The sequence below is a fragment of the Neopelma chrysocephalum genome, unplaced genomic scaffold, assembly GCF_003984885.1.
Source record: "Neopelma chrysocephalum unplaced genomic scaffold, ASM398488v2 Primary Assembly neopelma1_22b, whole genome shotgun sequence".
In the NCBI taxonomy this organism is placed as follows: domain Eukaryota; kingdom Metazoa; phylum Chordata; class Aves; order Passeriformes; family Pipridae; genus Neopelma; species Neopelma chrysocephalum.
In genome coordinates, this window is record NW_020897690.1 from 20,330,058 (window position 1) to 20,344,413 (window position 14,356).

Genomic DNA, 14,356 nt, shown 5'->3' on the forward strand with positions numbered 1-14,356 from the left:
AGATTTTAATATATTTTGCTTCTGCCATTGCAATTTTTGGTGTTTCTATGGGCAGGTGGTAGAGCCATCATTTATCGTGATAAACTCCCTTTTTTAAATTTTGCAGGCTTTTCTTTTTTACCCCTAACTTTAAAGTTTTCAAACTTAAAATAGCCTCCTCTTCTAAGGAACTAATACTATCACTTTTTCCAGAAGATCTGTATCAGTCATAACACATCTTTCTACAGTGTGGCTAATACAAGTGTGTAAAGTATGCCAGTGAAGCTTCCCTGCTTCTTGGACACTCTGAAAACCTCACCACATGAACTCTAGAATGGCATTTGTATTAGTCACATTCCTGAAAGTGACTCGTACTCAAACAATGGACATTTGGTCCTTTTTGATAGTCTGTTGGCTATGATGCATTGTTTTTGAAATATTTCATTTTCCTTGGTCATGCTACAAGGTCATGTAGCAAATTCTGCTGGAATAAAATCAAAGTTTCTGGTGGTGGTGGTGATTGCCACTTTTGATCAATGGCAAGCACTAAATGTACAGAAGGTATTGATGAAAAGAAATTAAATCTTCCATTCTCAGAAGAGGTGCTGGAGAATTTGAGTGTAAGGTCTGTCGACTTTTGGACAGCAAAATTGAGCTCAAGTTTTGTATAAACAGGTTGATGTGGTTTTGTTCACAATGATAAAATACTGTCTTATCCATTAACTGTCCACAAATCGATTCTGTTACAAAAGAAATGGTCAAAAATGGCTTTTTTTCCTCTGCAGACTCTAACTCTCAGATAATATGGGTCTAAATATGAGACAATTTGAAAAAGTTGCAAAGTGGTAGGTAAGAACAATTTGCCATCTTCTGTCTTTAAGAGGATCCCCTCAATCATTAGAAAGGCATGAATATTGTCATCCGTCAAGTAAGTGTGTGTGTGTGTTCCGAAGAGTCAGAATATCAAGTCAGCAACAGGTATAAAGCTATCACCCACAAGGAGTTTGGCATGAGGGTCGGAGAAACTTCTTGAGAGGTTCATGAGATCTGCTGTATGTGTTAGCTAGTGAACAGTGAGACCCTAGAGTGTTACAATTGGCTGAGCAGACCATGTTATTAGGTAGTGTGGTGCAGTAGAGTCTGTGTTTGGAGTTATAACACTTGCTTGATAACCTTTTCTTCTTTCTTCTGCAGTGAGGAAGTATGTAAACGAGGATTCACTGTCATTGTAGATATGCGTGGGTCAAAATGGGACTCCATAAAGCCTCTGCTGAAGATTTTACAGGAATCCTTTCCATGTTGTATTCATGTTGCACTGATAATCAAGCCAGACAATTTCTGGCAGAAACAGAGGACTAACTTTGGCAGCTCTAAGTTCGAGTTTGAGGTAATTTTCCCTGTGGAATATAAATTTATATTTATTTCATGGTTTAAAGTGCTCGCTAATGATCAGCACCTTGAAAACTCCCAGATAAATTATATTCTGCATGAAGGGAAGGGTTACTTTGGGCCAGTGGTGCTAGAAGGAATGTGGTTTTCTTCTTTTTTCTTTCTACCTATTAGACTAGGTAGTTGTGCATGTTGTTGTTTATATTCTTTTTCTGAGTGTAAGAAAGATGGAATTAGGGTTTTACCTCTACTGGTATAAAGCTAGGTTTCCTCTGTTTGTTATCTTGGTCTGCACTGAGGTAATTGCGATACCTCCAGCATGCAGAGGAAGGCAGCTGTCTGAGCCTTACTGTTATCTTCCTATGGCTTTGCAATACACAAAGTCAAAGTTTCATCAAAACAGTAGTCAAAGGAGTGGCTACTGTTTTCTTCTGAAGTGTAGTGAGGTAAGAAATAAATATTTCTCTGATTTTGGGAAATACCTGCAAGATCTCCTATCTTCTGCTGTTCAGAATTGATACTGGAAAAGACATGTGTGAGAAAAGGTGTCATGTGGACTTTGTGAGCAAAATGATCAACTCTTACAAAGAGAAAAGCAAAAGCTTGAAAGGAAATTTCAAATTAATTTCAGTAACAGCATTTTTTATTTCTGCTTTTATTTTCTAGACAAATATGGTGTCTCTGGAAGGCCTTACCAAAGTAGTTGATCCTTCTCAGCTAACCCCAGAATTTGATGGCTGTTTGGAATACAACCATGAGGAGTGGATAGAAATCAGAGTTGCCTTTGAGGACTACATTAGCAATGCAACCCATATGCTGTCCAGACTGGAGGAACTGCAAGATATATTGTCAAAAAAAGAAATGCCTCAGGACCTGGAAGGTGCTCGTAATATGATAGAGGAGCATTCACAATTAAAAAAGAAAGTCATTAAGGCCCCTATTGAGGACCTTGATGTGGAAGGACAAAAGCTGCTCCAGCGGATACAGAGCAGTGATAGCTTTCCCAAAAAGAACTCGGGGTCAGGGAATGCAGACTTACAGAACCTTTTACCCAAAGTATCCACCATGCTGGACAGGCTGCACTCAACACGGCAGCATCTGCATCAGATGTGGCATGTGCGAAAATTGAAATTGGACCAATGTTTTCAGCTCAGGCTGTTTGAGCAGGATGCTGAAAAGGTAAGGGATTGAGGGAGGGCAATATAAATGGCTGGTGCTTGATGGACTTGAAAGAAGTACCATGGGTAACTCCAAATAGTCATTTTTGTCTTTAATCACTAGACTTTTAACAAGAAATAAGGGACTTCTTGGTTGAGAGGCACTAAGAGTCTTCTAGAGTAAAGGGCATGGGATAGTACTGATAAGCTGTAAAGGACACAGGTAGCTCTCACAAAAGAATATTTTAAGTGCTAGTGACTTTAAAGCTTTTGTTTTGTTAAGGGTTCATTCCAACCCTTTTTGCCTGCATCAAGTGAAGGTGAATGCTGTATACTTTATAAATACAGATGACTAAGGACTACATTGGTCTTCTTTAGTGATCTTTGGACAGTTGACAAAGTCTAAAGAGGCTGACGTGGGAAACTGCTTCATTGATGCAGGGTTTAAAGTCCCAGGCTAAAAACTGATGTATCTCTTCTGACAGTGCATATGTCATTAATAGGGAACTGAGTGATTTCATAATGTTTGAGGCTAACCAGTCCCTTCAGATGAGAAAGCCCTTGATTGTCATGGAATTTGAAGAGGAGGTATGGCGGGCAGTTCACTTTTGAATGAGCTCAAATAAGATCTGTTTTCATATAGAATGATGTTACAATCACTTACTATTGACTTGTTACTATGGAACAAGTAGCTTTAAGGAAGGGTGCGGAGTTTTTCTCCGAGGAAGTAGTAACTAAACTATGCAATCAAGTGATCAGTATGGCCTTTGTCAGAGTTCCTAAAGTATTTGGATTTCTTAAAGCATTTTATGTAAGATTGCCTGAACTGTATGAAACCAAAGGTCTGTGTTAAACCAGTATCCTGGTCTCCAGCAGTGGTCATAACAAGTGCACGAGGAAGAGTAAAAGCAGAGCAAATGTGTTTCAGCTCAGGGACTTTTTTTACACTACTCTAATGTTTTGTGCTGTGTTTAAAAAAGAAATAATTTTTAAAAGTACCATTTAAAGCAAGTGTTTACTGAATAGATATAGCTGAAAGTAGTAGGGACATGTAAAGAGTCGAAATAGTTATAAAATTATTGATTATAACATTATTGAGAAAATAGCAAGCTGTTGGTCTAGTGTTGTTCTTTCAGGCCCAAATGCTTTAATCAACCTTTCAGGCACTTCCTTGAAGCATTAATTGTTCTGCATTATAGCATATCTTTCAGTACTATATGAGCACCATCAAAATATATTTTTTTCATTTACTCATCTTTTACCAAGTTGCTTATATAACTTGGGCTTTAAGAAACTTCTTGTGAAATACTTGAGCCTGTGGGATTGACCTCTGTCCTGTAGTGTGGTTGCATAAGCTCCTATCTGTGTTTTCTATGTTTCTTATTGCAAGAATACGTCGCTATTAAATTAACACATCTTTCTTTCATAAGGGAAATATTAGGCACCTCAAAATGAAGTTGACAGCAGCTAGCATACCTAGGACTTTATTCTCTCAACAGCCAGTAAAAAAAAAGATTAAAAAGAAGGTTTATGTAGTATCCCAACTCACTTTTGGATTAAGGCCCTTGCCTTAATCTATTTGCAGCCCTTATTTTTACTGCTTATGTCAGATTAGATTTCATAGCTCATGGGTTCTTTATCAGTGTATGTCTATGTGTTTTACTTAAATGTGGGAAAGGACAGGATCTTTGTGGGAAAGATAAAGGGTATTGTATGAGGAGAAATAAACACGTTCCTTTTGGAGGACTTGCTCAACTCTGTGCTCTCTGGTCCAGGAGAAGAAAAGGCAAGAAGAGGCGAGGTGGGAGGGAATCTAGAATTGCCCTGTAGGTGTCTGAAGGCAGCAAATTAAAATGACCTAGAGAAAGGTGGTCGTGAGCAGTACCAGTCTCTATTTTGAACAATGTTCTAACACATCTTCACTGTGTTCTAGATAAGAAGCTGAAAATTTTAGGAGTATGTGATTAGCTGTCTCAGTTGTCTAAGCTCTTAGAAGTTTGGTTTACAGTCCTTACCATCTTGTGTTCTACTTACAATTTGTTTTTTTATGGACCTGGGACAAATACTGGGTTTGGTTCTGTTAGCCAGGATATTTTGAAAGATCTTTAAACAAGTATTTACTGCTTATTGATACTGTTATTTCCTGAACAATCTTTTTCAGGCTATTCAGAGAATGGGTGTATCTTTTTTGCTGAGATACAGCAAAGATTTCAAGACAGTTGAAACACCCCATTGGGTGGGATGTTAAACTTAGCTTTTGATGTGTTGCTTGGTCTTTGAAAACTTTGTCTTCCAGTGCCACTGTTAACATACCTATGTATATCCATTGATGGCCATTGCCAGATAAGGTCTTTCCTAAAATTTCTTCAAATATTAAAATAATTGGTTTTTTGTTCTTAAAAACAAACATATTTAAAGGTTCTTCTTAAACTTCTTTGGAAGAAGGTAATGTGTAACTCTTTGCTCAAGTATACTTTTATTAAGTCATCTAGAAATAGAATAGTTGTTTTCAAATCTGCTGTAAAGTTACGAACTAAAAATACTAAGCTTGCTGTTGAAGTACTTGATCAGCAAGAATGAATTTATACTTAATTTCCATGAGTTGCTGTTTTCATTTAAATTGCTAAGCTGCTGATGTCAAGAAGTGCTGACACTAGAGAACGTCTAAGCTTGGCAGCTCAGGGCTGTGCTCCAAGTCTTTTTGTTTACTATGACTTCTTTGTAATAACGAAGTTTACAATTACAACTTTACTGTAGCTTGTTGAGATAAACACCTATAGTAAAGGTAACAGTAACAGCCTCAGCTCTTTGGTCCACAAAGACAGCTTTCAGCAATGACTGGGTTAAAATCATGTAATTTAGAATGGAAAGAGCGTTCATGTTGATTTTTGTGACCTTAGACTCTGTCTTCTGTTCACAGATTTCTTAAATTACTTGTCTATGATTTCTGCGATAACAAATTATTGAACTTTTTTCTTTCCTTCATATTTTCATGTAGATGTTTGACTGGATCACACACAACAAAGGTCTGTTTCTGAACAGCTACACAGAGATTGGAACCAGTCACCCCCACGCAATGGAACTTCAGACACAGCACAATCACTTTGCCATGAACTGTATGGTAAGAACAGGCCTCCCTTCACCACACAAAGATACAAATTATCTATTTGTTCTATGTCAAGGTAGAATTTGTAAGTCATAGACATAAATCATTCATTCTTTACAAGTAGTGTAAGATTTGTATTGAAGCAGTGAAATTATAAAACACAAAGGAGGAAAATAAAGGGTAGTCAAGTACAGAGATACTGTGATCAAGCAGCAAAATTGTTTTGACAAATGGCTGTTTTCAATACAACCTCATCACCTCTCAAATATAAGCATCCGACCTTCTAGAACCTGGGATGTGTGTTTGAGTACTGCTTTGAGTCTTGTAGGAAATTTCAGAGAATCATGTGTAGTATGGATTTTAACTCTCCATTTTGAAAGAAGTAGTTCTCAGGTTCTTCTGAATAGATTGCAACTCAGGCAAAAAGTTCTGAGGAGTAGCGGAGCTTGGTGTAATAATTTTCCATGTTTTTAAGAAGACATTTCCCATTTCTGCCACAGTGGAATGGAGCTAAAACAAACAATTTTCTTGGGGCAAATATCATCTTAGGATGAGCTGTCAGTAGACTGCAATTAAAAATTTGGATTTTAGTTGGCAGTGAGTAAAAGCTGTTTATTTTCAGTTTCATGAATCCCTGTTTGAACATGGGGACAAAATTCTCAAGTACATTTTAGGTCCCTTACACTAGGAGCATTTGAGTTATTTAAATAACCTTGAGAGTCTGAGCCTAAATCCAGTTCCTGTCTGTCCGATCAATGAAGGAAGAACACTACCAGTCTTGTTAGAAATTAACATTCTTGGCAGTCCAAGGATGGGAATTGAATTACGGTATGGTTGAAACAATCAACTCTTGCAAGAGGGTCTTTTTGTAGGTCAGGACTACTAATTGCAGAGAGTGGCAAAGTAAACTTAGCTAGGTTATGTGTCTTGCTGAAGTAACAGAGGGGCTAGTAAGGCAGCTCTTGTGTATGGTATAGCTGGAGTTAAGGCAATAGAAGACACCATTAGAGAAGGTACATTTTCTTCTTTAGCAACTCAGCTATGTTTGCAAAAGTTTAAAAAAATAAAAATCAATATGTACTTTTTGAAAAGAGTAAAGCAAATGCTGGGGAACTTTGCAATTAAGTTATGTAACATCATATATGGATGTAACTTTGACCATTAGGTTTGGTTCGTGGCATGGGGAATAACTCCCTTATGGAGAACCTCGTTGTTGTTCCTCACTCCTCACCATATGAAGTAGAGCAGAAACAAACTCACAAGATGACAGTAGATGCCATTGACATGAGATGACTTTTGGAACTTAGCAATTTTGAATGGCCTTCCAGGCAATTCTTAAGCTTGTACTCCAAGGATTAAAATCTTCATCTGTCAGCCTGTTCTGGTATTAGTCACTATTGTCCTCTTTCCTTCAAATGGGATGACTTTTTTATTTTTTTCCCTGCTTTTGTACTATTCAGATGCTATCAACAGTAGGAAGCACTTGAGCGATGCAGCATAATCCTTCCTGCTCTGTGTTTGCTCTTAGTCTTTTGCTGTTAATCTCTCTTTTGCCTGTGCTTGTCAAATGCATTAATTACAGGGGACTTTTTCTCAGCCTGCAAAATGATTTCTTGAAGCGTACAGGCAGCAGCTTAAATCTGGGGCAAATTAAACTATCCCAATATTCAAAAGGGGAAAAACAAGCTGCGTTTTTTAAATGTGTTTCTGTAGCATAATCTCCTCCAGGAGGGGTTCTTTGGTACAGAATAGGAAAATATAAATTCAGAATGATCAGTCGCTGGTTTTGATTTAAACAGGGTTCAGATTTTCTGGATTTTATTTGGTTAAATAGCAGAAGCCTTTCATATTGATTAAGGACAAAGATTAAACTGAATGTGATATAAAAAATTGACATGAACTGGTTGAATTTTGGCAAGCCTTCTTTTTCATTAGCTTTTAACTGGAAAAATGTTGGGCAGTCCTAACTCCTGCAAGCATGTTCAGCTTCTCCCTGACCACATATGCTCTGTGCTTAGCAAGCTGCTGTTAGTTCATTGTTCCTGTCAGTGTAACTCTTCAGCAATCAAAGTTGATTTAAGATCTCTTATGTGAATGCTATAATGCTAGAAGTGGAATTTAGCTTTTAACCCATCTACAACCATGCAAAATTATTCAATTAGATGGAGTAGAGGAAGGAAGACAACTATATATAAGCTTTATTTATTGCAGGAGATTTTGAAGGCTTTTCATTGTGGCCCTAACTGGACCTTAATAGAGCTTCCTTTCTAGGTAGTTTTCTTAGGCTCACTTTAGGTGGGGAAGGGCTGTTGAAAGGATGAATGCTGCTCAAGCAACTAAATGCAACCTCTTGCACTTGCTCACAGCTTAACTCTGATGTTGCAGCTGCTTTTCCCAACACATTGCGGTTGCTGCAGGGCACATGCTCCCCTCCACAGCAGGTGCTACCCTCAGTTAATAGCTGGGTCTCTTGTCTTCCCTTCCTTCCCAAGTAGCAGCTTGGCTTTCTAAGAGGTGCAGGAGGGCAACTTCTGCAGCTGCTTATGCCAAACTCAGCTGAGAAAGAGTGACAGCCTTTGGGTGAGATGCCAAAATTTTGATCTGGTCTTCAGTCTGAAGTGAGCCGCCTGGATGTAAACCATTGTGAAAGCGACTTAGTTCCTGTCATGAACAGGAGTTGGTTTCATCAAGGACAAGGAAGATATACAGATTTTTTTTTCTTGTAATGGTTTTCTGCTATTTTTAGAATCTGATTTTCGGTGTTAACATAAAGTTGTTGGAAATATAAACCAAACATTATAAAACAAAAAGGTAAAGAATATAACCGTGGAGGAAATATAGCTTTACTTTCAGCAGTTTCATTAGCAAGTAGTCTGTCTGGGAATCTTTTGTATTCAGTATGTGATAGGCTCACGTGGTTGCACTTCAAGGTAAAAGGAATAAGTTCATGCAAATCTTAAGCGTAATACACACACTGTTTCTCATTGCAATGAATCTGTTCTAGAGCAAAGCTGGATAGGTGTAGGGCTGTGCATTGAAGGTGGACCTATATTTGGTGACCACTGATTAACGCAAGGTTGATGTGGCTAAAAGAAGGAGCTGCTGACTGAAGGACAGTTCACATGTGCAGCTGTAGGTATGTGACCTCCTGTTCCTCCTGAATTTGATTCTATGCACTGATAAATGTCAAAACTGTGTCTTTATAAGGCAGGTAGATCCCATGTTCCATAACTGTGGGGAAAAATAAACTCTCAATGATTCTGCTCTCTAAAGATGAGAATGAATTTTCAGTACAATTTAAAAGGCCTGCTTTCAGCAACAGTAAATTGCTGTTGTCAAGTCCCAAGATTTATTTGAGTTAAGCAATACTCAGTTTCAGCTTGACGTTCCTCTTTGGGTGACTAAACCAATGCTTCACTTCTCAAAACAAGATTTTAGTACCTTTTAAGGGAGAAACTTTCAAATAGGACATCATAGGAGTTGCAAGTACAAAATTTATGTGTTGAGTTTTTGAACTGCAAAAATAAAGTACCTATGATTATGCGATTAGTCAGTCTTACACGCGAGACTGAGAAAGAGTGATTCTGTGTCTGTCCACTCTTTTTCTTGTCATTTTCTATACATCTGCTGGTGCACAAGGAAAACAAGAAGTCACTTGAATGTGGATGAGGAGGAGGAGGATGTTATCTGCTTGAACATTTTCTACTCTTGTTGCTAGACCAAATGGCCTTGCTTTCATTACATTTTATCTGTGCCTTGCAGTGCACTGGGGAGGGTTAAAATGCTTGGGAAGTGATGTAGTCAAAATGAAACTTTGTTTGAAGAAAGCTGGCACATGCTACTATTAAAGGGTGTGCTGTGACTGCTTGTCTCAGTGTTGATAGGACCATCAGTAGAAGTTACGTTTATTAACCATAGTCCGAAAAGTCCAGTGTCAATTGTAAGTATATAGCTAAGTTGATTAATGTTCTCAGAACACGCTGTTTTTATACACTAAACCACTTTATCAAAGTAGTAATCAAACATTGAATGGTTTCCAGAAAAAGAATGTCAGAAATGAGCACTGCTGAGAGTTTTGGGATGTTAAAATAAAAGTATGAACACAACGATAGAGTATCACTAGGTTTACAAAGTTAAAAGTTATGAAGATGACCTGTTTGGCTTGCTCAGATCCAGCCACAGGGACTGGTACAAAAGAAAACATTAAGAAAGTCAGGTGAGGTAAAATCACCTTAGCTGACAGCTTGTGTAACTTTTTGCTCTTCCTTTATACTACTGATATATTTCACCCTTGAGATTCTTTTTACTTTAAATATGTATTTTTGTAACCATACAGATGTGTTACTTGAGATAGAATTAAGCACCATGTGAATTCTAGAACTGCCCTTGATCCTCTGGGATTTTGGCAAATGAGAGCAAGACCAAAAGTGGTGATTTGGCCATTTTTCCTCACATTGCTTTGAAATGCAGATTTTCACAAAAGGCTTCTTGTAGCATGGTGAACAGTAGTAAGCTATCTCTTCATACTTGGTGGGGACGTGTCTGTTTTGTGGGGTTTGGTGGGTTTTATTGGTGAGGGTTTTTTAACTTATTTTTATGTTGTTAATCTAATGCTTCGCTTAGGTAGTGCTTGCAGTAAAATAAATAAATGAAAGTTAAATAGTTAAATCCATCAGCTGACCAACCAATCTAACATCCCTAATAGACAAAGACTCTAAATAGGCATGGGGCAGCACAGGAGGTAAAATGTATTCAGTCAAGTTTTTGGTAGTTCTGGGTAACCACAGTCAAGCAAACTGTGTATTTCTGATGTTTTTGAAGTTCAGAGAATGCACAGCTGTGGGTCCTGGTCAGATTGGGAAGGAAGTGTTTTGAGTGCACATGCCTAAGAGAATCTTTGTGGTTGAGCAGTTAATGCTTAGACATAATGTCTGGATGCCACCAACCTGAGAAATGACTGAAAAAGGTGAAATGAGTTCAGGCTATTTTCAGCTTCTGAGGAGCACTCAAAAGTCAACCAGGTGAAATAGAACAGGCTAGGTCTGCAACCTTCCTAAGAAGAAAGAAGCAAATAAACATTTTAAAAAGCAGTCAGCTGCTGAGGTGTTAATACAGCAACAAGTATGCTCGTGTCAATGAATCACGAACTAAAGGAACAGACAGTGGTGTTACTGAAAAGAAGCAAATCTTACTTCAGTTTTGGTACTTATTGGGAGTGCTGAACTTCAGATTTGTAACGAAATTGCTCTGATTCAGTTGGTCCTATTAGAGAACTAGGTCCAGTTTAGAGCCCCATCCTTAATGTGGTAATGGGAAACATCCAAATGAAAATGACGTGGCTGTAAGGAGAGGTTGAAGGCATGGGTGTTTACTATGACTAAGTGAAAGTAAGTGAAAAGTACAGGAAGAAAGAAAGAAAGTAGTGTTGGCATTGGACTATACAGTCTTGCAGTAAGATTCCCCAGGTCCACCATAAAAAATGTAGGAAAGAGATGATAAATTTGAAGAAATTAAGAGTGAAATTATATTTCACTTGTTCCAGTGCTAATAGCAATGGTTAAATGGTTTCCTGAGAATATTTAGAGGATCCTTGTAGTTGAAGGACAGGTTAAACACTTTCCTTACTTGTAATCTTGAGTTGCTGAGTTTGTTTTTTTTCCAAGGGAATAGATGAGGTTATACCTTTAGTTGTTCTGCAGCCCTCATTGTTAAAGTTTGGATTCTAACACTGAAAGTGTTACTGTTGTTTCAAGAATGAGACTAGAAGAGTTGTTAGAGAACACTTAAATCGTTAAAGCAGGTGTTAATTCAAACATTAATGCTACACTGTGTTTTGATGGCTATTTGTGTGTGAAGTGGCAGATGATTTGAAAATTCCATTGCTAAATTATTTCTATCACAGTCAAATAGCTCCAACTCACTACAGTCTATATAGAGATGCCAGTTATAATGCTTATGGACTGTGTCACTGAGGTGATGACATTTAAAACTGAATGCTTAATAGTTTCTGGGTCAGAAAACTACTATTTGAAATCTTGAAGCTAAACAAACATTTTCTAAATGTGTCTGGGAAAATCAGGAAATAAAATAGAACTTTCAGGTCACCTGCCAGGTTTATTTTGTATCGAGTGTGATAGAAGTTCAGTTAAGCTGGTAGGCTGTCACCTGTGCTTTTCGCCTGTGTACTTGCCTTTCAGGCATGCACCAAAGAATGACAGAGTGCACTACAGCTTGTGTTGAGCTACTAATCTGTGTTGCCTGCTCAGCAATACTTGTTTTATATGTATTCTCCCTTTAGAGAATAATTCTGCAATGAGGTGTCTTTTCAGCTTCTCACTGAAGAGCATTTTGAGAGAAAATCATCATACTAAGTACATTTGTGTACTTACTAAACACACTGTAATGCAGTAACTTGAATTTTTAGTCTTGTTACAATAATCATGTGTGTAAGACTGTGGAAAAATCACAGAATCACAGAATATGCCAAGGGACCCACAAGGATCATCGAGTCCAACCCTTAGCCCTGTGCAGGACCATTCCCAAGAGTGCCTGTGCCTACCATGTGCCTACCACATGCATACCACATGCCTGAGAATATCATCCAAACACATCTTGAACTCTGTCAGGCTTGGTGCTGTTACTACTTCCCTGGGGAGCATGTTCCAGCACTCAACCACCCTCTGGGTGAAGAAACTTTTTCTAATATTCAACCTTTCCTGACACAACTTCAGACCATTCCCTGAGGTTCTGTCACTGGGCACCACAGAGATCAAGCAATGCAGTATCACTTCAGCCTTTCACTTTTTAGACAGTGGATACACATTTAGAAGCTTTGGGTGCTTCATGCATATTCACATGATGTAAATGACATCACTAAATAAATCTTATAGCAGTTATTATCTCATAGCTTTTGCTTTCCTAACTAAAACCAGGATGTAAATCCCTACAGTGAATATGATATCAGTCCCTGGGGAATGAGCAACAGCGTACTTGTAGCAGTGTTTCTCATCTCTTAAGCAGTGTGCAAAATATAATAATGACAGTGGACTTGCCTGTCCTTGTAGGAAATTGAACAAAATTTGTTAACCTTGAAGGATCAACTGAAGGCAGTCTAACTGTAGCAAGATGCTATTGGAGATTCTTTTCCTTCTTAACTAAGTCTGTCTCTTTTGGGTCATTGCATTTTAAAATACCATCGCTTAAAACTTTAGTAGATATATCACATGGTGAGGGAAAAAGTTTAGATTATTGTTAGGTTTTTTTTGTTTCTTCTTTTTCCCAGGTAACTATCAGCAAGACAAGAGGGCATGGTCTCAAGTTGTACCAGGGGAGGTTTAGGTTAGATATTAGAAAGAATTTCTTTACAGAGAGGGTGATCAGACATTTGAATGGGCTGCCCAGGGAAGTTGTGGATTCTCCGTCCCTGGAGATTTTTAAAAAGAGACTGGGTGTGGCACTTAGTGCCATGGTCTAGTAACCGCAGCGGTAATGGATCAAGGGTTGGACTTGATGATCTCGGAGGTCCCTTCCAACCCAGCTGATTCTATGATTCCATGAATGTGGTGTACATAGCTTGGAAAGTGTTCAACTGTCAGCATATTAACTCATATTCATACTGCTACAGGGGTTATTCTTCCACACTTGTGAGGCCAGATTGCCATGGGAAAATGAATGCATGTTAACCACAGCTCAGTTTTAATTTGTTTTGCTTCACATGTACAGAACTATATCCTTCATTTTTAACTGGTGTTCCAGAATTTTAAAAATTTCTTTTATTATGGTGCAGAAATAGTTCAAATGACAGTCTATGATTGCCTTTATTGTTTTCTCTTTTGGCACTTGTTTTTTTTTTTTTTCTTCACAACTGTAAAGACCATTTAAGGGCTTTCTGGATTTATTTAGCAGTCTTGTATTTATGCTACATACACTTAAATAGGCCTAAATGCTCTCCAGTCTTTTAAAATTTGTTAGAAATAGCAGATTTATATTCTTCCAGTTGTTCAGCCTTGATTAAAAGGAGAGCAGAGATGTGTGGGATAACCTAAAAAATGGAAAGGAAATATTGTGCAGAAAGGAAAAACAGCCAACGTGACACTGCTGTGCTCAGTTTATTAGGTGGACTAGGTGAGGTGTAGGCTGTGTCAGGTCTGCTCCTGCTTGCATATATGCATACAGTTTACAATTAATAGAGACTTGTGCTAATTACCACTCAGATGAGACTGGACAGTGAAGCCTGGTAGAACTGCAACACTTGCTCCAGCCACTCAGTGTCAGGCTCTGGGTAGTGGCTGGATGCCAACAGGTAGTGGTTCCACCTGAGATGCTCAGCATCTCTGTGGTTGGACTTAGATGACCTCCAACCTCAACAATCCTGTGATTCTAAGAACGTCATCCTAGATGTCTGGGAGTCTTCCCAGTTGAAAGTGTCAGCTCAGTATTATATACACGTAGCTCTGAAAGGGCTACTCGGAAACATTTTGGTGGTGAAGTTGTTCTTGTTGCTGGCTTTGCAGGAATAAGAAACTGTTGATTGAAAATTAGAATGTCTAAGAGCCATCAGTGAGTAATGCCAGGATGCTAGAGAATACTTATGATTTTGGACCTTATTTGTCTAATTTTCAGTGCTAGCTCGGAGGGAATATAGTGGCAGGAAAATGTAGTTACTTTAAAAGTGACTTTCACAAGTTGATGTAAAGGTTTGTAGAGTGATGTTGCACATGCGGAT

At 38.2% G+C, this 14,356-nt stretch overlaps 1 protein-coding gene across 2 annotated transcripts in view; it reads left to right on the plus strand.

The window, feature by feature from the left end:
• Positions 1-14,356, plus strand: part of TRIO (trio Rho guanine nucleotide exchange factor) — a 253,664-nt gene that overhangs the window by 82,791 nt on the left and 156,517 nt on the right. For both annotated transcript variants that reach the window (XM_027681616.1, XM_027681624.1), the window contains exons 4-6: positions 1,174-1,366; positions 2,035-2,547; positions 5,524-5,646. In XM_027681616.1, coding sequence (XP_027537417.1) covers positions 1,174-1,366; positions 2,035-2,547; positions 5,524-5,646 — 829 coding nt within the window. The remainder of the gene's footprint in view (positions 1-1,173; positions 1,367-2,034; positions 2,548-5,523; positions 5,647-14,356) is intronic.